At 37.1% G+C, this 27849-nt stretch overlaps 1 protein-coding gene across 5 annotated transcripts in view; it reads right to left on the reverse strand.

Annotated features, from left to right (window-relative positions):
• Positions 1-27849, reverse strand: part of REDIC1 (regulator of DNA class I crossover intermediates 1) — an 84166-nt gene that overhangs the window by 10836 nt on the left and 45481 nt on the right. For 3 of the 5 annotated variants that reach the window (XM_086399926.1, XM_086399927.1, XM_086399929.1), the window contains 4 exons: positions 18445-18968; positions 18171-18240; positions 16425-16485; positions 6142-6202 (listed from right to left, as the gene is read on the reverse strand). The exons of 1 other annotated variant lie outside the window; for it this stretch is intronic. In XM_086399926.1, coding sequence (XP_086256052.1) covers positions 6142-6202; positions 16425-16485; positions 18171-18240; positions 18445-18968 — 716 coding nt within the window. The remainder of the gene's footprint in view (positions 1-6141; positions 6203-16424; positions 16486-18170; positions 18241-18444; positions 18969-27849) is intronic. One more of the 5 variants, XM_086399928.1, reaches the window with a different exon arrangement.

Genomic DNA, 27849 nt, shown 5'->3' on the forward strand with positions numbered 1-27849 from the left:
ATAAAACAGTGAGATTTGGATGAAGAGGCAAGTGATTCAAATTTCAAGACAGTTTTTAAATACCCTCAATTTTTATTATAAACTTAAAAAAATTCTGGCAATCTGATAGAAAATTAATTCCAAAATGTGAGAAAAATTACACATGCACACACACACACATATATTATATAAGCCAATCTCACCAACAGCATCAATGCAAAAATTGTATGTGAGTTAAAATTTTAACATATAAAATTAAAAATAATAAGAGTAAACAATCATAAATCATCATGATTCGGTGGGATTTATTTTAGGAATGCTAGAATGGTCCATATCACAAAATCCTGTGGCAAAATTCACTATCTTAAAAGACCTACACCACAATTATATATCACCTCACACCCATTAAAATGGCCACTTATTGAAAAAAATGAAAATAATAAGTGTTGGTACAGATTTCAAAAAATTGGAACCCTGGTGCATTATTGCTGGGAATGCACAATGGTATAGCTGATATAGAAAACAGTATGAACATTCTTCAAAAATTTTAAAATAGGGACTTTCGTGGTGGCCTAGTGGTGAAGAATCCATCTGCCAATCTAGGATTGAACTCCTGTCTGGGAAGATTCCACATGCTGTGGAGCGACTAAGCCTGTGTACACATGCTGTGGAGCAACTAAGCCTGTGTACACAAGAACTTAAGCTCCCATGCCTAGAGACTGTACTCTACAGCAAGAGAAGCCGTCATAATGAGAAGCCCGCACACTGCAACTAGAGAAGCTCCCGCTGGCCACAACTAGAGAAAGCCCACACACAGCAGTGAAGACCAAGTGCAGCCAAATAAATAAATAAAATTTTAAAGCAGAATTTCCATCTGATCCAGCAATTCCATTTCTTGGGATACATTCAAAAGAATTGAAAATGGAATCTTGAAGAGATATTTGCACACCTATGTTCATTGCAATATTATAATAACCAAGAGGTCAAAGCAACCTATATGTCTATTAACAAATGAATGGATACACAAAATGTGGTTTATACATACAATGGAATATTTTTCAGCATTATAAAAGAAGGAAATCCTGTTGTATGCTACAACATGGATGAACCTTTAAAGACATTATACTAAGTGAAATAAATCACAAAAAGATAAATATTATATGATCACACTTATATATCAGAGAAGGCAGTGGCACCCCACTCCAGTATGCTTGCCTGGAAAATCCCATGGACAGAGGAGCCTGGTAGGCTGCAGTCCATGGGGTCACTAAGAGTCGGACACGACTGAGCGACTTCACTTTCACTTTTCACTTTCATGCACTGGAGAAGGAAATGGCAACCCACTCCAGTGTTCTTGCCTGGAGAATCCCAGGGTTGGCGGGGCCTGGTGGACTGCTGTCTATGGGGTCACACAGAGTCGGACACGACTTTTTAGATAGTACTACTCAACATCATTAGGATGACAATTCACCCTTAATTAATGTATACACTTAGCTGTCAGCAAATTTGGAAAACCCAGCAGGGCCCATAGGACTGGAAAAGGTCAATCCTCATTTCAATCCCAAAGTAGCAGCAGCACACTTATATGATATATAAAATATTAAAACTCACAGAAACAGAATTGTAGCTACCAAAGGCTGAAGGGAAGAGAAGTATACCTTACTCTTAGAAACTGTTGAAAGGGTGAATTTTATGGTATGTGTTTTGGGGTATTAAAAAAGAGATAGGAGGGAAAAATAATAATCATTTTCATAGATGCCAATACTCTTTCCCAAGTTACTGACTCAAAATCACCTCCTAAAAAGACCTTTCAGTAAAATAACATATATGTGCTTGTGTCCAAAATCCAGATTCAATGCAGACACATGGGGTGTGCATTCACACTAAAGTAGCAACAAAAAGAACAAAAGTACCTACAGCTGAATCTAAGAGACATTCAGAATCTACTTGAGAAAAACCTTAAAGTGCATAAAGGAATTTTAAACAGCTATTATAGATACAAAATTAGACTGAATTAATAAAAAAGTCCTTTTTAGATAGTACTACTCAACATCATTAGGAAGACAATTCACCCTTAATTAATGTATACGCTTAGCTGTCAGCAAATTTGGAAAACCCAGCAGGGCCCATAGGACTGGAAAAGGTCAATCCTCATCTCAATCCCAAAGAACAGCAGTACTAAAGAATGTTCAAACTACTGGACAATTGTACTCATCTCCCATGCTGGGAAGGTTATGCTCAAAATCCTCCAAGCTAGGCTGTGTGGGTCATAACAAACTATGGAAAACTCTTAAAGAGATGGGGAGACCAGACCACCTTACCTGTCTCCTGAGAAAACTGAATGTGGGTCAAGAAGCAACAGTTACAAGCCTGTATGGAAAAACAGACTGGTTCAGGATTGAGAAAGGAGCACGACAAGGCTCTTTATTGTCATCCTGTTTAACTTATATAAATTAAACATATCAAAGCATATCATGCAAAATGCTGGGCTGGATGAGTTATAAGCTGGAATCAAGATTGCTGGGAGAAATACCAACAACCTCAGATATGCAGATGATACCACTCTAATGGCAGAAAATTAGAGGAACTAAAGAGCCTCTTGATGAGGGTGAAGGAGAAGAGTGAAAAAGCTGGCGTAACACTCAATATTAAAAAAACAAAAAACAAAACAACTAAGATCACGGCATATGGAAAAGGTAGAAGCAGTGACAGAGTTCCTCTTCTTGGGCTCTAAAATCACTGCAGATGGTGACAGCAGCCATGAAATTAGAAGACAATTGCTTGTTGGCAGGAAAGTTATGACAAACCTAGACAAGTATGTTAAGCAAAGACATCACTTTGCCAACAAAGGTCCGTATATTCAAAGCTATGGTTTTTCCGGTAGTCATGTATGAATGTGAGAGTTGAATCATAAAGAAAGCTGAGCGATGAAGAATTGATGCTTTTGAAGTGTGGTGCTGGAGAAGGCTCTTGAAAGTCCTTTGGAAAACAAAGAGATCAAACCAGTCAATCTTAAAGGAGATCAAGCCTGAATACTTTTTGGAAGCACTGATATTGAAGCTGAAGCTCCAACACTTTGGCCAGCTCACTCACTGGAAAAGACTCTGAGGCTGGGAAAGATTGAAGGCAGAAAGAGAAGAGGGTGACAGAGATGAGATGGTTGGATGGCATCACCAATTCAACAGACATGAACTTGGGCAAACTCCAGGAGTTGATGAGGGACAAGGGAAGTTTGGTGTGCTGTAGTCCATGGGGTCACAGAGAGTCAGACACAGTGACTGAACAAATAAAAATGAATATATTTCCTTGGCAGGATTTCCTTGGTGGTCCACCAGATAAGACTCTGTGCTTCCACTATAGAGGGTGCAGGTTCAGTCCCTGTTTGGGGAATTAAGATCCCACTTGCCATGTGGTCTCTTTTCCCCCAAGAAAACCCTTTTCCTTGGAGTTACACAGTTGATTTTAAAGTTATATATAAAAATAATAAAAAAACTAACCAGAAAAATCTTTAAAAAGCACAAAGGAGGTGTAACTCTTGGAAATTAAACATTGTTGTGGCTGTTTAATTGCTAAGTTGTGTCTGATTCTTTTGCAACCCCATGGACTGTAGCCCCCTAGGCTCTTCTGTCCATGGGATTTCCCAGCAAGAATACTGGAGTGGGTTGCCATTTCCTTCATAGTATAAAGTAATTATAATAAAAATAATGTGATATCAGCACATGTGAAATAGGAAAGCTCAATGGAATCATAAAGAAAGCCCTAGAACAGACTAAAGTATATATGGAAAATTGACACAAGAAGGTAGTATTATAAGTACCTAGGGGAAAGATGCATTTTTAAAAACTTGAATCAGGATAAACTCCTAAATCAGGATAAATTCTCAATGTAAAAAAATACAATATCATACCAATACTAGAAGAAAACATAAGTGAATTCATTTGTAACCAGGTAGTGTGATGAGTCTTTCTAATTAAATCCAAATGTATAAAAGATAAAATTGCTAATACTAACTACATAAAAAATGTTCAGCCTTTTGCAAAGCAGGAGATACCATAAACAAAGTAAAAACAAACAAATCAAAAAATTAATAATAAACTAGGTGAAAATATTTGCGACACATCACAAAGACCTAAATCTCTTTAATATATAAAGAATGCTTAAATATCAAGAAAAACATGTAAAAACTCAATGCTCCTAAGGACACAAATGATGTTCACAGAAAAAAATCACAAATAACCATTACACATTTTTAAAAGATGCTCAACTTCACTCAAGAAAAGGAAGTACAAACTGAAACTTCCATCTCTCTATTTTTATAAGATTCACAAAAATTCCTAAGTTGGACTACAATCACTATTAGTGAGGCTGTGGAATAAAAATCATATTTATGATAGGACTGCAAAATGATGCAATGGGGAATTCAGCAATCTCTATCAAAAACAGATTTTGGCAATAACTATCAAAAAAAAAAAAAAAGCCACAAAAACTCCACAATGTATCTCCTCTTTCATTCAGCAATCCCATTTCTAGAAATTATCCTGAAAATGCCCTTCTACAATTAAGAAATATGTGCTCAAAGTTGTTCACTGAACATTGTAAAAATGAGATACCAAAATCAATTCAAATGCCCACCAACAGGGCACTGTCTGAGTAAACTATAGATCATCCACATAATGGATTACTGAATGGGCATAAATAAAGGATTAATAAATACCTAATACTAATATAAGGAAATCTACAGAAAATTTATTAAACAAATCCATTTAATTTATGTATAAAACACACTGTATTAAGATATTCTACATTACATTTAGAGTGAGAAGGGCAGGGAAACAAGACACATATTTATGCGCATTTATACACTTTAAGGCTTTATTTTGGGCTTTCCTGGTAGCTTAGCTGGTAAAGAATCCACCTGCAAAGCAGGAGACCCTGGTTCAATTCCTGGGTCGGAAGATCCCATTGAGAAGGGATAGGTTACCCACTCCAGTATTCCTGGGCTTCCCTGGTGGCTCAGACAGTAAAGAATCCCCCTGCAATGTGGGAGACCTGGGTTCAATCGCTGGGTTGGGAAGATCCCCAGGAGGAGGCATGACAACCCACTCCAGTATTCTTGCCTGGAGAATCCCCATGGACATAAGAGCCTGACAGGCTACAGTCCATAGGATTGCAGACAGCTGGACATGACTGAGTGACTAAGCACAGCAGAGTGCATATTATATGAAGTAGCCAATTCTACTTCTAGAAATAAATCCTAGAAGAATTTTTTATATATGTGTGCCAGAAGAAGTGTCAAGATTTGCTAAAGTAGCATTGTTTATCATAGCAAAATATTCAAAACAACTTAAATAATCATTGCCAAAAGATGTATAAATTGTGTTACATTCATACAATAGAAGGCTGCATAGCAGAAAATAAATGATGAAATGTATTAAAGTCACAAGTCAGTGTGATTGAATCTCAAAACATATTTCTAGGTGAACACACAAGTGTCATTGTGATTGAATCTCAAAACATATTTCAAGGTGAACACACACACACAAAAGTAAGTTACAGAAAAATATAGAGATCTTGTCTCAATTTGTCATAGAAAGCTCCAAACCAAGCAATCGGAAAAGTCTACATGTGCTATCACAAAAACCAAATGCAGGGTAATAGTTACCTCTAGAGGGCAGGATAGGAAATACAACGGAGAAGGTATTCAAAAGTATTATGTATTACTTCTTAAACAACAAACAAGGGAATAAAAAGGTATCTTTTTTTAAAATCATTCACTAAGCAGTACATATATATTATACATACTCATCTTGTATAACATTTTATAAAAGATGAAGTTAATTTTAAGGGGCCAATTATGCAATATATTCCAAGATACTTATAAAATACATTTGCTGGCAAAACTCTAAGAAAAAAATAAAACTTAAAGTTTAACTGATTTATGGGGATTTCTCCTTGGTGGTCCAGTGACTGAGTCCAAACTCAGTGCAGGGGTTCTGGGTTTGGTCAGGGAACTAGATACCACATGCCACACTAAAAGAGCCTGTGTGCTACAACTAATTCTGGAACATCCAAATTAAAAAAAAAAAAAAGATTCAAAATTTAACTGATTTCTGTTAAAATGTTATTTTTAAAAGAATAAAATTCACTTATAGTTATACTGACAGGTTTTCTTAGTAGATGTTGTCCCGTCTTTCAAAGAACACATTCCTCCTTCTATCAGAATCTAGAAGAAAAACAAAATTTTAACAGCTCCCAAGTATATACCATAATATCTACTTATAGCTACCTTTTAACCACGCCAATTCAACTTATAGCACTCGTCTTTCATACTACTTTAATTGAACAAAGATGATTATAAAACTGCAAAGAAAAATTTACCTGTGATGAACAGTAATTGAAACAAAATTTAAATTGGTTTAGAAACAGAAAGCAACAGAACAGACATTTGCCAGGAAATAAATTACTGACAAAAAGGAGAGACTTTGGCTAATCTTAGTAAATGCAGTTGAAAAAAGACAAAGATGTTAAAGCAATTTGGATATCTATTCCATTACTCTCTTTTTAATTTCTTAAGTTGGATATCAGTTCATTTAATTTCAGATTTTTTTTTTTAAATAATAAAAGCTCTTAAAGGTATAAATTTTCTGTAGAATATACCACTGGTTTTGATTTTCATCAGTTTCTATGTAATTTGCATTTGCATTTTTTTTTTCTTTTTCTTTGTTAAACCCCCAGTATTTCTTAATTTCCAACAAGGTAAGTGAATTTAGGGCTTCCCTGATGGCTCAGTGGTAAAAAAAATCACCTTCAAGGCAAGAGACAAGGGTTCAATCCCTGGGTCAGGAAGATCCTCTGGAGAAGAAAATGGCAACCGACTTCAGTATTCTTGCCTAGGAAATCCCATGGACAGAGGAGCCAGGCAGGCTACAGTCCATGGGGTCGCTAAAGAGTTGGACATGACTTAGTAACTGAATAGCAACAACAAGAGGGGAAGTTAAGCACCTTTTGTTGTTGCTATTCATCTCTACTTAAATGAATTTTTATTAGAGAATGTGGCTATGAATCTTTTCAAAGATGAGGATCTTACAGTTTTTTATGGCTTACTATATGAATTATGTTTGTAAATGTACCATGGACTTATAGAAAATAAACATTCTCTGTTGGCAGGATATAGTTTTTTAGATGGATAGGTAGTATAAAAGAGAAACTGTCTAGCTGCTCACTGAACCTGTTTGTCTTAGGCATACAGCTAAACTTCATTTCTTAGCCTTCCTGGAGTTGATTAGAATGAGCTATTTAAGTTCTGGTCATGGGCAAAAGTGATGCACACCACTACCAGTCTCGGCTATAACATTTTTCTTCATAATCCTCCATTTTCTTTCCCCTCTGATATCAACATACAGTGCAAACATGGACGCTTACTAGTTAAAGACAGCAGACTCCCTACCAGCTCAGGGTCCTGAATAACTTTAGCACAGCCTCTTCTCTAACCCTATTATTCAACCATTTTAAAAAGTCTTGTATATTCAGTTCTTAACACATTCAAGCTGCAAATGTGCACCAGAAACCTACAAGCTGAAAAAGCTAGAGACCCAAGAGTAGGCATATACTCCTATACAAACTTCAGATATTTTGATAGAGAATAACAGAAAAAGAAGATCAGACCAAATAGAAAAACAAAACAAAACACTTAATTATTCAAGGAATTTCCCCCATCCTCCAGTTTAGCAAGTGTTCACAATGTCTGCCCAGAAGGATTTCATAATTGGTACAGATCAATAAGTTTCTGTCTCCTCTTCTCTTTTCCAAATGGGCATTTTAGTGCATTTATACTGTCCTTGCCTTACTACAATTTCCTTCATATATATATATATATCTTTTCCTGTCTTTTTATTTTTAACTTGTATTATGTTCTACATGTTTCCTAAAAATATGTAGATTTTTTTCTTTTCAATTTGATATTCCTTGAATCTTGGTAAGAAAAATCAGCCTTTTAATAAAATTTAATATATTAATTGCTAAGCAGGATTCATTCCTTAAATTTTATGTTTACTGTTTATGTAGAAGTGTTATTTCACTTTTTTCCCACCTTGTTCTACTGTGACATTCCCACTCTTTTACATTCTGACATTCTTCCATCTGTCTCCATTTCTCTAGTGATTAACTTCCCATTTTAAACAAACATATTTAAACTGTATTCCTCCACTATTTCAAAATTTCATAGGCTGCAGTTAAAATGGCAATGCAGGAGGATCCTGAACTTCCTTCCATGGACACACTGAATCTAAGCTACATACAGAACAATTTCTTCCAGCCCCACCCCCTCATTCCCCTACCCCCGCCAAAGAAACAACTACTTCAGTTCAGTTGCTTAGTTGTATTTGACTCTCTGCGACCCCATGGACTGCAGCACGCCTGTCTTCCCTGTCCATCACCTACTCCCAGAGCTTACTCAAATTCATGTCCATCAAGTTGGTGATGCCATCCAACCATCTCATCTTCTGTTATCCCCTTCCCCTCCTGCCTTCAATCTTTCCCAGCATCAGGGTCTTTTCCAGTGAGTCAGTTCTTCACATAAGGTGGCCATGGTATTGGAGTTTCCGCTTCAGCATCCGTCATTCCAATGAATATTCAGGACTGATTTCCTTTAGGATTGATTGGTTTGATCTCCATATAGTCCAAGGGACTCTCAAGAGTCTTCTCCAACATGACAGTTCAAAAGCATAAATTCTTTGGCGCTCAGCTTTCTTTATAGTCCAACTCTCACATACATACATGATTACTGGAAAATCCATAGCTTTGAATATACGGACCTTTGTCGGCAAAGTGAGTGAATGTGTGAAAATCGTTCAGTCATGTCTGACTCTTTGCAGCCCCATGGACTATACAGTCCATGGAATTCTCCAGGCCAGATCACTGGAGTGGGTAGCCTTTCCCTTCTCCAGGGGATCTTTCTAATCTAGGGATTGAACCCAGGTATCCCACATTGCAGGAAGATTCTTTACTAGCTGAGCCACAAGAGGAGCCCAAGAATACTAGAGTGGGTAGCCTATCCCTTCTCCAGTGGATCTTCCCAACCCAGGAATCGAATCAGGGTCTCCTGCATTGCAGGCGGATTCTTTACCAACTGAGCTATCAGGCATGCCCTGGCAAAGTGATGCCTCTGAATTTTATTTTCTTGGGCTCCAAAATCACTGCAGATGGTGACTGTAGCCATGAAATTAAAAGATGCTTGCTCCTTGGATGTATAGCTATGACCAATCTAGACAGCATATTTTCATCCAAAGAGCAAGCATCTTTTAATTTCATGGCTGCAGTCATCATCTGCAGTGATTTTGGAGCCCAAGAAAATAAAATCTCACACTATTTCCATTGTTACCCCATCTTTTGGCTATGAAGTGATGGGACTGGATGCAATGATCTTTGTTTTTTGAATGTTGTGTTTTAACCAACATTTTCATTTTCCTCTTTCACTTTCATCAAGAGGCTCTTTAGCTTTTCTTTGCTGTCTGCCGTAAGAGTGGTGTCATCTGTGTACCTGAGGTTACTGATATTCCTCCCAGAAACCTTGATTTCATCTGGTGCTTTATTCAGCCCAGCATTTCACATGATGTTCTCTGCATGTAAGTTAAATAATCAAGAGTGACAATATACAACCTGATGTACTCCTTTCCCAATTTGGAAACAGTTGGTTGTTCCATGTCTGGTTCTAATTTTTGCCTCTTGACCTGCATACGGATTTCTCAGGAAGCAGGTGAGGCGGTCTGGTATTCCCATCTCTTTCAGAATTTTCCACAGTTTGTTGTGATCCACACAGTCAAAGGCTTTGGCATAGTCAATAAAGCAGAAGTAGATGTTTTTCTGGAACTCTCTTGCTTTTTCGATGATCCAGCGGATGTTGGCAATTTGATCTCTGGTTCCTCTGCCTTCTCTAAAACCAGCTTGAACATCTGGAAGTTCCCAGTTCACATACTGTTGAAACCTGGCTTGGAAAAATTTGAGCATTACTTTGCTAGTGTGTGAGAAGAGTGCAGCTGTGTGGTAGTTTGAGCATTCTTTGGCATTGCCTTTCTTTGGGACTGGAATGAAAACTGACCTTTTCCAGTCTTATGGCCGCTGCTGAGTTTTCCAAATTTGTTGGCTTGTTGAGTGCTGCACTTTCACAGCATCATCTTTTAGGATTTGAAATAGCTCAAGTGGAATTCCATCACCTTCACTAGCTTTGTTCATAGTGATGCTTCCTAAGGCCCACTCGACTTCGCATTCCAGGATGTGGAGCTCTAGGTGAGTGATCAAACCATCGTGGTTATCTGGGTCATTCAGATCATTTTTGTATAGTTCTTCTGTGTATTCTTGCCACCTCTTAACAGCTTCTGTTTATGTTAGGTCCATACCATTTCTGTCCTTTATTGTGCCTATCTTTGCATGAAATGTTCCCTTGATATCTCTAATTTTCTTGACGAGATCTCTAATTTTTCCCATTCTACTGTTTTCCTCTATTTCTTTGCACTGATCACTTAGGAAGGTTTTCTTCTCTCTCCTTGCTCTTCTTCTAGAACTAACACCAAAAGAAAGACGTCCTTTTCATCATAGGGACTAGAACAAAAAAGTAGGAAGTCAAGAGCTACCTGGAGGTACAGGCAAGTTTGGCCTTGGTGTACCAAATGAAGCACGTCAAAGGCTAACAGAGTTTTGCCAAAACAACGTACGGGTCATAGCAAACACCCTCTTTCAACAACACAAGAGATGACCCTACACATGGACTTCACCAGATGGTGAAAACCAAAATCCAATTGATTATATTCTTTGCTGCTAAAGATGGAGAAGCTCTATAGAGTCAGCAAAAACAAGACCAAGAGCTGACTGTGGCTCAGATCAGGACTCCTTTATTGCAAAATTCAGACTTAAATGAAGGAAGTAGGGAAAACCACTATATCATTAATGTACGAACTTAATCAAATCCCTTATGATTATACATTGGAAGTGACAGATTCAAGAGATTAGATCTGGTAGACCGAGTGCCTGAAGAAACATGGATGGAGGTTCATGACTTTGTACAGGAGGCAGTGATCAAGTCTGTCCCCAAGAAAAAGAAGTGCAAAAATGCAAAATGGTTGTCTGAGTATGCCTTACAAGTAGCTGAGGAAGGAAGAGAAGCAAAAAGCAAAGGAGAAAAGGAAAGATATACCCATCTGAAAGAAACAACTAGCTAAGAGCCAAATTGGGGAAATGTAAACGTATTGGCTAGATGAGAAAAAAAAAAAAAAAAAAAAAACCCTCACATTGAGGCAGGTAGAACAGGCTGAGATCAATCTTAGATTACTCTGAGATACCATAAACCTCACCCCAGGTGCAGCAACCCACAATCAGGAAGAAACCTACAACTGAAAGTGTCTTCATTAAGAGCTAATGGTTTGAACCTTATATTTGATTACTGAGAGATGACCCTCCTAAATATCAAGCTTTGGAAGCCAGTAAAGTCTGTGTCCATGAGATCCAGTTCTCAAAGGGTTTACACAAGCTCCATGTGACTACTCTCTAGGGCTTAGAGTATAGGCAGCCCACTGACACACTCAATCTTTCTGTGAAAGAAGCCTATTAGTTTATCTTCATAGATGTGGCCTTAACGGAAGGCTTCTGATTAAACACATCTAAGGGCAGGCTGTAATTCTTTCCAGGGACCTGAGAGTCTAGGCATTATCTTCATGCTCCTTCTGCTTTGATCTAGGTCACCAGTATCTCCCAGAGATGAGATTATACACATAGCTGGTACCCTAGCTTTTGTGGTTTCCATCCTTTGTCTGCCTGGATCTGGTAGCCAATGAATCTTATACTCAGAGGTCCTGTAGCACTGTAACAAATGGAGAAATAGGTCTCAGATAGTCATTCCCCTCAGAGCACAGCACAGAGGCAGCAGACTGAAACATACCCTCAAATCTTTCTGTGAAAGAGGCCTACCTGTTTATCTTAAATCTTCTGCCTCAGGGACAGGATTCTTATTTGACACACTTTTAAAGGCATACTGAAATACTTTTCAAAGACTACAGAACTCAGCAGGTGCCACCTTTGCCCTTTCCTTCTGCCAGATTCTAAGCTGTCACAATGAATGTTACTGCCATATCACTAAACAAAGGATGTTGCAGCCATCAAGACATCAGCTAGTACAGCCTCCTCTGCCCCCTCCACCTATGGGTGCACCCTGATGGGATTCAGGATGAGAAAACAGGATACTGGACTTAGATAGTTAAGGTATATATCAAAGAAATTATTTTAAGAAGCCCAGCACTTGCTTCTTCTCACACATAGAAAAGTACTATATTCAATAACTTGAGATATCTGGTTTTTCTTTAATGATCCTTTAGTGCTGGCTGTTTGCTGCTTTTGTAAAAACACCTGTATATTCTGGCTCCTCCCTTAGCCTGAAGGAACAGTTCCTTGGAGCTATCTGAGAGACTGTCCCCTGGGCAAAAGACCCTAGTATGCCTGCTCAAAAAAAAAATCCAAAAAAACACAAAAAACATAATTCAACTTTCAGGATGTGATTTTTTTTTTTTCAGTTGACACTGGTAGCACACATCTGGTACCCTGACTTTTGAGGCTGCTGCCCAAAGGACACGTCTCTTGATATCTGGCTCCAGTGGCCTGTGTGGCTTAGTGTTCACAGGTTTAACAGGTTGTTAGTTGTTGGTGTAGTCACTAAGTCATGTCCAACTCTTGCAAACCCATGGACTATAGCCTGCTAGCCTCCTCTGTCCATGAGATTTTCCAGGCAAGAATACTGCAGTGGGTTGCCATTTCCTCCCCAGGGTTCGACAGGGTGTTTGAGAATTGTTTCTTTGTTCGATAGGGTGGTAGCAAACAAATAAAAACTCTCAACTGGTTATCACACCAGGTCTCAGTATAGATGGGACAGACAGAAATCCACATCTCAAAGTCTTCTCATGAAAGAAGTATATTTACATACCTTATAAGCTATTGGCTGAGGGTCCAGCTTCAAATCAGACTAAACCTATATTTTGACTGGCAGGTTCTGGCATACCCACAACTAGGAGCCACTTAAAGTAAACTAAGATGCTTGGACAATCACAAAGATTTGACAGACAACCAAGACCTAGGGCAAGGTTGAAACACAGTGATCATCACTTACATGAAGCCACTCTTTCCAGACTATGAGAGGCGACCTTCTTATCTAATGCATGAAAACCAACAGAGTGTTAGGAAAATGAAGAAACAGAAGAATATTTTCCAGATGAAAGAAAAAGATAAAACCTTAGAAAAACACCTTATTGAAATGGAGGTAACTGATTTACCTTATACCTTACAAAATAACAGTCAAAATAATTGATCACTGAGGTCAGGACATCAACACGTGAACAAAGTGAGAATTTCAACAAAGAAACATAAAATAAAGGAAAATACCAAACAGAAATCAGAGCCTAAGAATACAATAACTGGGCCTAAAAATACAATAGAAAGCTTCAACAGAAGACCAGATTAAGATGAAGAAATGATCAGAAGACTGAAAATAGGGAAAGGAACCTATCCAATCAGAGTATCAAAAAAAGATAAAGGAATGAAAAAGAGTGAAAATACAAAAATGCAGTAAAGGACTTATGGGACACTATCAAGTGGACCAATATTCACATTACAGGAGTCCAAAAAAGAACAGAAGAATTAAAAACGGCAGAAAAATGATTTGAAAAAAAATAGCCAATACCTTCCCTAACATGGGAAAGGAAACATCCTTCCAAATACTAGAAGACAATACAGTTCCAATAAAGATGAATCCAAAGAGACTCATAAAGACATTAACTTATCAAAAGTTAAAAACAAGGAGAGAATCTTAAAAGCAGCAAGAGAAAAACAACTTGTTATGTAAAAGGGAAGCCTCATAAGACCAGCACCAGGTTTTTCACCACAAACTTTTCAGTCCAGTTCAGTGCCATGATCTTAGTTTTCTGAATGCTGAGTTTTAAGCCAACTTTTTCACTCTCCTCTTTCACTTTCATCAAGAGGCTCTTTAGTTCTTCACTTTCTGCCATAAGGGTGGTGTCATCTGCGTATCTGAGGTTATTGGTATTTCCCCGGTAATTTTCATTCCAGCTTGTGCTTCATCCAGCCCGGCATTTCGCGTGATGTACTCTGCATATAGTTAAATAAGCAGGGTGACAATATACAGCCTTGATGTACTCCTTTCCAATTTGGAACCAGTCCGTTGTTCCATGTCTGGCTCTAATTGTTGCTTCTTGACCTGCATACAGGTTTCCCAGGAGGCAGATTAAATGGTCTGATATTCCCATCCCTTTAAGAATTTTCCACAGTTGATTGTGAACTACAGTCAAAGGCTTTAGTGTACTCACTGAAGCAGATGTTTTTCTGGAATTCCCTTGCCTTCTCTGTGATCTAGCGAATGCTGGCAATTTGATCCCTGGTTCCTTTGCCTTTTCTAAATGCAGCTTATACAACTGGAAGTTCTAAGTTCACCTACTGCTGAAGCCTAGCTTGAAGGATTTTGAGCATTACTTTGCTAGTATGTGACATGAATGCAACTGTATGGTAGTTTGAACATTGTTTTAGGTGGTAGGTTTTGGTTTCTTTTTGAAATTTTTCTTGCTTCTTGATGAAGTCCTGTATTGCTGTAAATTTCCCTCTTAGAACTGACATTTTAATTATATGTCTTACTATGGGTCTGTTTGAGTTCATCTTATTTGGAACCCTCTTTGCTTCCTGTCCCTGAACATCTATTTCCTTCTTTAGTTTTGGGGATTTTTCAGCCATAGTATCTTCATATACATTTTTATTAACCTACTCTCTCTCCTCTCCTGGCAGCCCTATGATGTGAATGTTGACACCCTTAACGTTATACTAGAGATCTCATAGATTACATTCATTTTTCTTCATTTGTCTTTCTGTTGTTCTGATTTAGTGATTTCCATTATACTAAATTCCAGATCATTTATGCATTCTCCATCATTTAGTCTGCTATTCATTCCTTCTAGTCTGTTTTTTCTAATCTCAGATACTGAATTATCTTTTTGTATTGCATTTTTTAATATTTTCTAGATCCTTGTTAAAGTGACCAATGTTTAGGTAGATTATTTTCCCTAATTCAGTTAACAGTTTTATTACTGGTGTTTTGAATTATTTATCTGGTAAATTGTTTGTTTCATTAGTTTTTCAGAGGCTTTCTCTTGCTCTTCCAATTGAGAATAGTTTCTCTGCCTTTGTATTTAACTTTCTATGCCTCTATGAATTTAGGTGAAATATTTGCCTAGTGTGGTCTTGAAGGGGTATTTCTTATGTGGGAGCATCCGTATGCAGACTGCATGTGCCCAATGTCTTTGGTGGGATGACTGGATTGATGTGGATTCTAGGCATGTCTTTCTTCAGGTTGTGCTGGTAGTGATCACCTTGGAAGGGGGTGATGCTAAAGACAGAAACACTAGAGCCTGCTCAGGGTTCTAGTGCCTGGACTTCCTCTCTGAAGCAGGACTTCCTCTCAGCTCAGTGGCCATCACTGCCATGTCAGGGGCAGGGTCTGATCCCAAGCTGCTACAGTAGAAGCTCTGGAGGTTATTTTTTCATTGTCATTTATGTCAAGCTAATTTCTTATTTTCTTTTTGATTTCACCATCAGCTCATTGGTTCTTTAGTAGCACATTTAAAAAAAATTTTAATTGAAGGATAGTTGCTTTACAATTTTATGTTAATTTCTTTAGTGCAACCATGTAAATCAGCCATGCCACCCACCCCTCACAAGAGTTTTCCTCCCACTCCCTCATCCCACCCCTCTAGGTCATCACAGAGCACCAGGCTGGACTCCCTGTATTATATTAAGCACATGTTTCAGTCTAAATATAATCATGTTTTCTCATCATTCTTTCTGTGATTTCTCAATTTGTAATGTTGTGTCATGAAAAGATGTTTGGAATATTAATAATTACTATCCTGTTACATTTATTGAGGCTGGTTTCATGTCTTAGTATATGGTCTATCCTAGAGAATGTTCCATGCACTCTTGAATAGAACGTGTATTCTTTCGTGAATGAATGATTCATACACCCTTTTAATGAGCAGGTATTATGACTTAAGTAACCAATGTTTATATAAGTTTCAGTATTCTTAAATATATAACTATATTCACCTGTAGCACATTTAAACCTGTAAAGAAATTTCATCCTGGAATAAATTTTACAGGACTTACAGAAAGAACTTTAAATTCATCTATATTGGTTTGAAATAAGGCACATTACAGTTTCTAAAATGTTGTTAATTTTATTTCTAGATCCAAGCAATAATTTTCCCAAAGTAAAAAAAAAATGCATAAAGGTTACCCTAAACAGAAATTTTTCAGAAAGAGCTAACCAAAATTAATTTCAAATACTAAGATATGACATGATAATACAACTCACTTAACTGGAAAGAAAATGTAAGACTGTACTTTACCTCACCAACTCCAAAGTCCCATGATTGCTCAGAATGCAATTCTTCCAAAGGGATATTATCTCTAAGGGTTATAAATAAGACAGTATTAGAATGTGCTTTAATCCCTCTGAAATTACTGTTCTAAATTATGACACCCAAAGTTGATTAAAGGTCAGAATTATAAGGGAAAGTGAAGTCACTCAGTCGTGTCCAACTCTTTGCGACCCCATGGACTGTAGCCTGCTAGGCTGTTCTGTCAATGGGATTCTCCAGGCAAGGATAGTGGAGTGGGTTGCCATTTCCTTCTCTAGATTATAGGGAAGTTTTTAAAAATAAGGATTCACAAGCTCTATCTTAAGGAGTCTATATGTAGGCCAAACTTGATATTTTCTATTTTAAAAACACCCTCAAGTGATAAGTATCTGCATATAGGGTTGGGAGCCATATTCTAAATCATCTTCATAAAGTATATTTTAAAATTCAAGTTTTAACATTCTATTTCTCATTCATGGGACTGAATATTTGGAAGTTTTTACAATGAAGAACCTAAGCTGATTTTGTTAAATAAATGGTGAATCTCTTTTTTAATTAATTTAGTGCCAGTCCCATAAAAATGGCATCTAATATTCTTTGTACTAATAGATATTTTACATATTTCTTAAGAAAGTATTCTCAAAATAAAAATCTATTCTAATTCATGATTTTCAATTACCAAGACTGAAAATAAATAATAAATAAATAAATCATAACTATTTCCAAGAAAGTTGTTTATTCTGAACCGTTTTAATTATCTATAATATCAGTCCTATAAATTGTTGATATGCTTGTTTATGCTATTAACCTTTGACTTCTATTACTCCCTCAATTCTGAGTCTACATTAACCAAGCAAATTTCCCATGGAGAGCTGCCAAAATGTAGAAAATATGCTTCTCATGCCAGTCAGCATTCCTATATATGTCATCCTTCTATTTCTTATTATAAATTAATAAATTGACATTATGGAGGGTAAATAAACTTGCTGAACACATCAATCAGTTTTTTCAAATCAACTAACGCTACGAGGAGTTAACCAACACAACTAACACCAGGAGGAGATCCAACCAGTCTATCCTAAAGGAAAGCAGTCCTGAATATTCATTGGTAGGACTGATGCTGAAACTCCAATTCTTTGGCCACATGATGTGAAGAACTGACTCACTAGACAAGACCCTGATGCTGGTAAAGATTGAAGGCAGGAGGAGAAGGGGATGACAGAGGATGAGATGGTTGGATGGCACCACTGACTCGATGGACAGGAGTCTAAGTAAGCTCTGGGAGTTGGTGACGGACAGGGAAGCCTGGAGGGCTGCAGTCCATGGGGTCACAAAGAGTTGAGACACGAATGAGCGACTGAACACTACAACTTAGATATTTTTGCACTGGTTAATATGAGGACCAAATTATCAACTAGGGTGATATTATCAAGGTTCTGACAACTGATTTTTTTAAAAATATTTATTTGGCTGCACCAGGTCTTTAGATGCAGCAAGCAAACTCTTAGTTGTTGTATGTGGGATCTAGTTCCCTGAGGAGGAATTGAATCTGGACCTCCTGCATTGAGAGCATTGAATCTTAGCCACTGGACCACCAGGGAAGTCCCTGACAATTGATTTCTGAGTCCAGTCTGCCCACCCTAAGACAGCAATATGTCTACTTCACTTTGTATCCTTCAAAGTGCGTTATTTTAGACAACAACTGGCATTCTTCAGATTCTTCTAAAAACTTACATATGATTCACTTGGTATTTCTGTATTTTTTCCTGGTGTATCTTCTCTTGGTAATCATTTTCAAATTTTCCTTTAAAATAAAAGTATGCATTGAAATAAAACCTTAGTATGACACATATGAAGGGATGGCACTGGTTCACAATGTCATATAATGTCATCCTATTTTTAATTTCAGATTCCTCAAAACACACACACATACACACACATATATTCATTAAAACTAAAAACAAAAAAAAATCCAACAGATAATTACATTTTCATATATAACACCAACCTTTTTCATTAGAGCTGGCTGAATAAAAATCTTTCTCAAAAGATGTACTAAAATTATTTCTTTCATTATTCTTGTACTCTTTCTGGCAAATCTTGTTTGGCTGACACTTTTCTGAATGACTTGATATTTTAAAAGTAGAATTACTAAAACCCAACTCTAGATCTGTAAAAATACTTTTAATGTGGCTATCCGTGAAATGGTTTTTATCAGAATCAATGACTGCATACGTATCTCGTGTATTATCATAACTATACTTGTCAAAGGTTTCCTTTATCTTCTGTTGGTCTATGTTTAATAAATTGATCATATTTTTACTAATAAAAGAGTCACAGTTATCTGATAGAAGGCTGGAGGTTTGCTGGTTCATATCTTCATTTGAAAACTTTTTTCTATTTTCTTTCCAAATATGTTGTAATGAGTTATTTTCAGTAATGAAGTGTGACTGTCTTCTCTCATCCATGCTTCCACCATCTTCACCTACAACTACAGTAGGTGTCCTTGTAAGGAAGTTTCTATTTCCTGGACTTTAGGATAAATAAAAACATATTTAGCAAGAAAAGAGCAGGGCATTCTCATTCAGAAACACCTGAAGCTAAATTCTAACGGAACATACTGAGTAGCTATTAACATTTAAGCAGGCCATGTTTACATTTTTTTAATTTAAATAAATGATATTGCCTTGAGTGGAAATTTGTTTAATATGCTATCCTAGTATCTTAGTGAGTATAAAAATAATCTATACTTAATTTTGTACTTCAACATGAAATACTAGTATTTAGTTCAACTTGCATTATATTAACAAAAGATGACTAATCCCATAATAATGTCTATGGAATAACCTAGACAAACTCTGAACATAAATGCTGCTTCATTTAAATAAAGATATTTTGAAGACTATGCAAGGAAGAAAATTATCCCTAGTTGTTGGGGGCCAGAGTGAGGTACTCCGCCCGTGACAAAGGTCATGAGGAAGGAGGCTCGACATACGCAAAGGCGGGATCGAGCCTCAGGAGTCCCCCTGGAACTCCTCGAGCATCTACCCCCATTACCAGAGCCTGCCTACTTTACTACTTTGTGCTCTCACCTACATCTCTGACTTTACGGGGGGCTGTCCCCCACCACCTCTTTTGGAGAAGGAGTTAACCTACAGCTCCAGTTAATAATAATTCCTGGACGTGATAAGAGTGTTTTAACCTACAAACTCCTCTGAAGGTTCTCTAGCCTGCCTGACAGGCTTGTCCGGCCACATGTGATTGCTCACAGCCTCCCAACCGTGAGAGGCACGAGATGCTTTAAACCTTCTAAAAACAGGTTCCTTAGAAAAGTTAGAAAACTATTAGTATAATGGGCTGATTAGAAATTGTATTGGTGAAGGGTTTTTCATTTGTTGAGCCAATGTTTGTTGCTAAGTCTCCACATCCCCTGCCCTTACACACATTAATGAATATATAGAAGAAATAAGTATTAACCTTTGATATTAATCACGTTAGACCTTAGGCTAAGTAAATTCTTTCCTTAACTAAAACCCACTACACCGTCACCCTATAGGAATGTAACTTTATTTGGGTGGCATCTGTTTTAAGAATAATCACCCCTGGAGAAATAAGTGTCCTGGTTGACTGACCGCTGTCACAAGGAGAGGGTCATAAATTGTCAGTAGGCCCCTCTGGCCAGAAGATGATGTAACACCCCTAAGACCTCTGTATACATTTGTATGAAGCACCTGACTTTGATAAAAGTCAGGACTGCTGGCCCCGCGTGACTTTTGCATGACATCTCAGTGTATAAAAGTAGACCACGGAAAATAAAGAATTGGGATCAGTTTCTCAAAATACTGGTCTCCCCATGTCGCTCTCTCTCTCACTCTGGTTGAGTCTCCATCTGGAGCGCGGAACCCACCATGCTTACTAATTATGCCTGGGCTTCTAAGATCCGACCGGGGAGGCCTCAGTGTCTTCTCTCCTTCGGGAGAACGGAAGGATGCCTGCGGCCTACGTAAGTGGTGCAAGCTTCTTGTCTTGAAGTTTTATTGGTCTCCCGTGTAAACCAAGCTACTCTGCCTCTTTTCTCCACTGAATTTTCCTACTGAACTATCCTCATCCTATTACTCTTTATATCTTTGATAAAATATTTAAATAAATAGGTTGCAGACGCCATCCCCACTTCGAATACCCTGGATCAGCCGGGGCAGGACCCCGGCACCTAGTGTTAAAATGTCAAATAAAATTGTTATTAGGACATTCTATAAGATATTTCTCAGTCTAACAAAGACCTCAACCTATCAAAATCTCTCTCAAGTTTCCAAGGAAGAGCAATATACATACAAATGTATACATAAGTATTGATAATAAATCCAAGAGAAAAGATGAATTAGAAAAAAAGGTCTAAGTACCTTGCAAATTCCCTTCTAATGCAGAAATCATAATTCTAAACTATGTCCAATTTATATAAAAGTATCAAAACTATCATGGAAAGTAACTGGAAATCAAGATATTCTGAATTTTGTTGCCTTTAGTAGCTACAAATTTACATAGTATTGGTTTTTTTCCCAGAGATTAGAGATACCAACTAAAACTATGATTGAGTTCCAATTTTATTTTTAATTAATGCACTACTCTGTTCTAGGCAGTGAGTATGTCATGTATTGTGGACAGAGAGAGAAAATATTTCAGTATTAAGGTACTAAGGAGAGAGAGATGTTTTGTCCATGAATGCTCACAGGTCATGATCCTGCATTATTTCTCAATACGGGTCTTACTGGTATTTGGGGTAGAATAATGAAATCACTGCAGCCATGAAATTAAAAGACGCTTACTCCTTGGAAGGAAAGTTATGACCAATCTAGATAGCATACTGACAAGCCGAGACATTACTTTGCCAACAAAGGGCCGTCTAGTCAAGGCTATGGTTTTTATAGTGGTCATGCATGGATGTGAGAGTTGGACTGTGATGAAAGCTGAGCGCCGAAGAATTGATGCTTTTGAACTGTGGTATTGGAGAAGACTCTTGAGAGTCCCTTGGACTGCAAGGAGATCCAACCAGTCCATTCTGAAGGAGATCAGCCCTGGGATTTCTTTGGAAGGAATGATGCTAAAGCTGAAACTCCAGTACTTTGGCCACCTCATGCGAAGAGTTGACTCATTGGAAAAGACGTGATGCTGGGAGGGATTGGGGGCAGGAGGAGAAGGGGATGACAGAGGATGAGATGGTTGGATGGCATCACTGACTCGATGGACGTGAGTCTGAGTGAACTCTGGGAATTGGTGATGGACAGGGAGGCCTGGCGTGCTGCGATTCATGGGGTTGCAAAGAGTCGGACACGACTGAGCAACTGAACTGAACTGAACTGAATGTTATTCTGTTATACCAAAAGACATAACCTACAGTATGCAATAATATACACTATCAACACCAAAGAAAATTCTGTTACTCTAAATGAGAAAATAAATTTAAAAGCACTGCATAAGTTAGAAAGCATACTACAAATGTAAATAATCATTCTAAACATTTGCAAAAATGTGCCAGAATTGAAAGAGACACGTGTAGCCAATGTTCATCGCAACACTGTTTATAATAGCCAGGACACGGGAGCAACCTAAATGTGCATCAGCAGACGAATGGATAAGAAAGTTGTGGTACATATACACAATGGAATATTACTCAGCCATTAAAAAGAACACATTTGAATCAGTTCTAATGAGGTGGATGAAACTGGAGCCTATTATACAGAGTGAAGTAAGTCAGAAAGAAAAACACTGATACAGTAACATATACAGTAACATATACAATATACTAATACATATATATGAAATTTAGAAAGATGGTACTGATAACCTTATATGCGAGACAGCAAAAGAGACACAGATGTATGGAACAGTCTTTTGGATTCTGTGGGAGAAGGCAAAAGTGGGATGATCTGAGAGAATAGCATTAAAACATGTATATTAGCATATGTGAAACAGATCGCCAGTCCAGGTTCAATGCATGAGACAGGGTGCTCAGGGCTGGTGCACTGGGATGACCCAGAGGGATGGGATGGGGAGGGAGCAGAGAGGGGGGTTCAGCATGGGGAACACATGTAAATCCATGGCTGATTCATGTCAATGTATGGCAAAACCCACTACAATATTGTAAAGTAATTAGACTCCAATTAAAATAAATTAAAAAAATAAGGTATTTACAGTAGTAATCTATAGGGAGTGAAATTGTGATTTTTTTAAAAATTTATTTTTGGTTGTCTGAATTTATTTTTCTTAAAAGGTACATGTACTGTTTCTATGATAATATAATAATATTTTAAATCAACTAAATAAAAAATTAAACACAAAAAAAATTTGCAAAAATGCAGGCAATAGAAAAGTGTATAGTAAACAGTTGTTGTTCACATGAAATAGACTAGAAGATGCAAAAAAAAAAATTTAGAAAGTGAAAAGGGCTATCCTATAGCCAATTATTACCACAGTACATAGAGAGGAGAAATTATTTTGATGGAGATAAATCAGGCAGGTGGCATGTGAATTGGGGACCGAATGTTGGGAAGAATTGTTACTTATGCAAATGGAAGAGAGAAATGATGGTAAACATATAAAAGACATATTAAGACAAATAAACACAGTTTCCTTAACAATTTATTTTTCCTAGAGATAAATATAAAATTTATCAAAATTATATACCAAAATAGGGATAAAGTTATTATCTGAATAAACAGTATTCAACAGGTATTTAATATAAGCCTGCTGTTTCTAAGTTGCTTCAGTTGTGTCCAACTCTTTGTGACCTGATGGACCATAGCCCACCAGACTTTTCCATCCCTGGGATTCTTCAGGGTTGCCATGCCCTCTTCCAGGGGATCTTCCTGACTCAGGGATCAAAATCACATCTCTTGTCTCCTGCATTGGCAGGGACTTCTTTACCACTAGTGCCCAATGTATGCCTACTATGTAGTAAGGAGACAGTAGAGTTTACATTCTAGTGAAAAAATATATTAAACAAACAAATAATTAACAATTATTAAGTACAATGAATGGAAAAAATTAAACAAATAAAAAGATACTAACAGCTCCTTTAGACATGCTACAGGATCACATGATGGAATAACATGTTGGAGGTCCTATTTCAGATAGTTTTATCAGCAAAGTCCCTAATAAGGAAATGATAAGTAAGCTAAAGGTACAGAATGGTTACACATGTGAAGAAAGGAGTAAATACACCTCTGGGGGATGGACTAATAAGCACAAATGCAAAATCCACAGCATGTTTGAGAAATGAAAAGAGGAGGAATAAGACCAGATTATAATCAGTAAAAGAAAACTTATGAGTTAAGGTTTAAACACAAAAGGGCCAAAAATCATGCAGAGCTTTATTTCTGAAAAGAGTAATAAGAAATACTTTAAGATTCTAAGTACAAAAACAAAATCAACTACTTTCTGCCTTGGAAAATATCAGTCTGATTGCTGGGTAAATATGAATTTCAGGACTTTTGACTGACCACATGAAGTAAAAGAGACCAGATTAACCCTCCCAACTGACACAATTCAAAAACTAGACAAAATACATGAGACAATGATTTTCAGACATTGGCCATTAGGTATAACAGGATAATGATTCCTGAGAGAGAGAAAGCAAATTAAATGAACCCCATAACTGCCCCTAGTTTACTGCCTTGAGACTGTCTGTATCCATGCCACAGAATACTTGGAGAAACCTAGTCAGAGTCCTAAGAATTCCCTTCTTGAGGAAACAGAGCTGAGGGTTCAGGGAGACCACAGAAAACAGAATTCACAAGGCAGAGTACCATGAAGAAGGATGTTTCAAAAAAGCAAACTCTGGAGATTTACAGAGAGTTTTCAAATTTTTAACCAAGTACTCACCAGCAAATGCATATGAAGCAATTACTCAAGACTGGGAAAAGAAATCCAACATGAGAAGATGGGACAATTTCAGGAACTCAAAGATGGGAACATTTTGTGCTTCCATCAACCAGAGTGGAAAATTGTGTAATCCAAAGAAAACTAGAGAAGACTCAGAAGAGTATTGCCTCAGCAGAGGGCAAAGTAGCCACAGACTGAATGAAGGTGTACCTGGTGCTGCTTAACAAATTCTAATGCAAGTTTCAAAATAATCACGTTACTTCCAAGTAACTAAACTGTATCCCAGAACAAAGCTTAGGATGATCTATAGGAATATGAGACTTCCAGAAACCAAAAAGATGATTTACAAGGTGTAGAATCTAAACAAAATTATCAGGACTGCAAAGAAGCAGAAAGTTGCTGTCTCTAATAAGGAGGAAAATCAGTTGTTAGAAACAGACTAAGAAATGACACAAAATGATATACTTTAACTTTATACACAAGGACACTAAAAGATTTATTCTAACTATATTCCTTATTTCAAGAAGCTAGACAAAAGATTAAGCATGTTGAATAGACATCTGGAAAATAAACAGAGCAGTTAAATCAAACTTCTAGAGATGAAAAATGCACTGAATAGATTTACCGGTATTGGATACCAAAGAAGATACAATTAGTAAATTTGAAGTTCTAATAAAATCTATATAAAATGAAAGGAAAGGAAAAAATGTTTAAATAAATAGAGCATCAGTAAACTGTTTAACAACTTCAGTTGGACAACTTTATATATTATTTAGATTCCCAAAGAAGAGGGGAGAAGTATCAGAAAAAATATTTGAAAAATTAATGACTGAATTTTTTTCAAATTTGGTAAAAACAGTAAGTCCACAAATCCAAGAAACTCAACACATCCCAAACACAAGAAATAGAAAACAAACATTCTAATCCTAATGGAGAGAAATCTATAGTAGAAAATTTGTAGTAGAGAATCCGTAATAAAAAAGAAAAACTTAAAAACAGAGAAAAATACATATTATTTTTATATATACATATACATATATACATATATGTATATGTACATATACATATACATATATACATATATGTATATGTACATATACATATGTACATGTACATATGTACATTATATACATATACATATATACACAGATATTTAGATATTTAGCAAACTTCTAGTTGGAAACAATGCCACTCAAATGTCTTTGAAAAATGGCACTCATCCCTGACCAAACGTGAGGTCTTATACTCAAGGTGTTTAAAAACAACCTCCAACTCATCATTGACTGACCTCTGAGCATGGCTTTTCAGCTGTAAATATCTATGTTCAAAGAAAGATACCAAATTACTAAGTTAAACGTACATCTTAAGAAAATAGAAAAAAAGAAGAGCAAACTAAATCCAAAGTAAGTAGAAAAAGGAAATCATAAACATCGTTGGAAGCATGGCGTCTTTAACACTGGACTACAAAGGTAAGTCCCCCTTTATATTTTAAACATGTAAGTTGTTTCATTTTCTTGAAGTGATATTCTTGCTTTTTAAAATCTATCTGTGAATAATTTTGGAAGCCTTCCATAAAAATTTTAAATAATTATTAGCAGCTGATTTAGTGCATTTATGGAACATGGGCGATTTCAATATATCATCACATTGATTTTTCCATATAACCCTGAAGGAAAGATGCTATCACTAGTCTAGATGAGGTAGACGAAATGACAAAAGATATAAATAAGTCAGCTACAGTCTCATGACTAATAAATAAGAGATCTACTTTTCAAAATAAGTTTGACACAAGGTATAATATCTGTATTTTTAAAAATTTCTTTTAAAATCTATATTTGCAAACAAAATACATCCCTGCTAAACTGTCTCTAGTTGAGTAAGCCAGATGAAGGGGAGTCATCACCTTGTCAGTTCTGTCTCCTTTGATTTTCACAATTTCTCTTAAATATTGACCAGGAATGTACTTTTTAACATTTCTCTAATTTCTGCAGAGTTATCTATAGAAGAACCCTGGACAAAATTGATCTTATGCCTCTTTTGCATCCAGTATTTGGAGATGATTTAGACTAAGCTTCAGTCATTATCATTTAGACTCAAATTTAAAATACACAGTTCTGGATAATTTCTTCTTCCATGAGAAGGTTTCTAGGCCCTTTCAGTTCTCTAGCCACTGTCAGTTCAGTTCAGTCGTTCAGTTGCGTCCAACTCTTTGCGACCCCATGGACTGCAGGACACCAGGCTTCCCTGTCCATCGCCAAATCCCAGAGCTTATTCAAACTCATGTCCATCGAGTCGGTGATGCCATCCAACAATTTCATCCTCTGTGATCCTCTTCTCCTCCTGCCTTTAATCTTTACCAGCATCAGGGTCTTTTCAAATGAGTCCATTCTTCACATCAGGTGGCCAAAGTATTGGGAGTTTCAGCTTCAGCATCAGCCCTTCCAATGAATATTCAGGATTGATTTCCTTTAGGATTGACTGGTTTCATCTCCTTGCAGTCCAAGGGACTCTCAAGAGTCTTCTCCAACACCACAGTTCAAAAGCATCAATTCTTTGGCGCTCAGCTTTCTTCACAGTCCAACTCTCATATCCATACATGACTACTAGAAAAACCACAGCTTTAACTAGATGGGCCTTTGCTGGCAAAGTAATGCCTCTGCTTTTTAGGTCCATGAATCAAGGTAAACTGAAAGTGATCAAACAGGAAATGGAAAGAGTGAACATCAACATTTTAGGAATCAGTGAACTAAAGTGGACTGGAATGGGCGAATTTAACTCGGATGACCATTATATCTACTACTGTAAGCAAGAAGAAATGGAGTAGCCCTCATAGCCAACAAAAGAGTCCAAAATGCAATACTTAGGTGCAATCTCAAAAATGACAGAATGATCTTTGTTTCCAAGGCAAACCATTCAATATTATAGTAATCCAAGTCTATGCCCCAACCAGTAATGCTGAAGAAGCTGAAGTTGAACGGTTCTATGAAGACTTATAAGACCTTCTGGAACTTACACCCAAAAGATGTCCTTTTCATTATAGGGGACTGGAATGCAAAAGTAGGAAGGCAAGAGATACCTGGAACAATAGGCAAATTTGGCCTTGAAGTACAAAATGAAGCAGGGCAAAGGCTAACAGTTTTGCCAAGAAAACGCACTGTTTGCCAACAAAGAGCAAGCACTCTTTTCCAACAACACAAGATGACTCCACACATGGACATCACGAGATGGTCAACACCAAAATCATATTGATTATATTCTTTGCAGCCAAAGATGGAGAAACTCTATAAACAGTCAGCAAAAACAAGACCGGGAGCTGACTGTGGCTCAGATCATGAACTCCTTATTGTAAAATTTAGACTGAAATGGAAGAAACTATGGAAAACCACTAGACCATTCAGATATGACCTAAATCAAATCCCTTATGATTATACAGTGGAAGTGACAAATAGATTAAGGGAACAGATCTGATAGAGTGCCTGAAGAACTATGGATAGAAGTTTATGACAGTGTACAGTAGGCAGTGATCAAAACCAAC

The sequence above is a fragment of the Bos grunniens genome, chromosome 5 (assembly GCF_055505025.1).
Source record: "Bos grunniens cultivar Pamir isolate PY7600 chromosome 5, Bosgru_T2T1.0, whole genome shotgun sequence".
NCBI classification, from domain to species: Eukaryota; Metazoa; Chordata; class Mammalia; order Artiodactyla; family Bovidae; genus Bos; species Bos grunniens.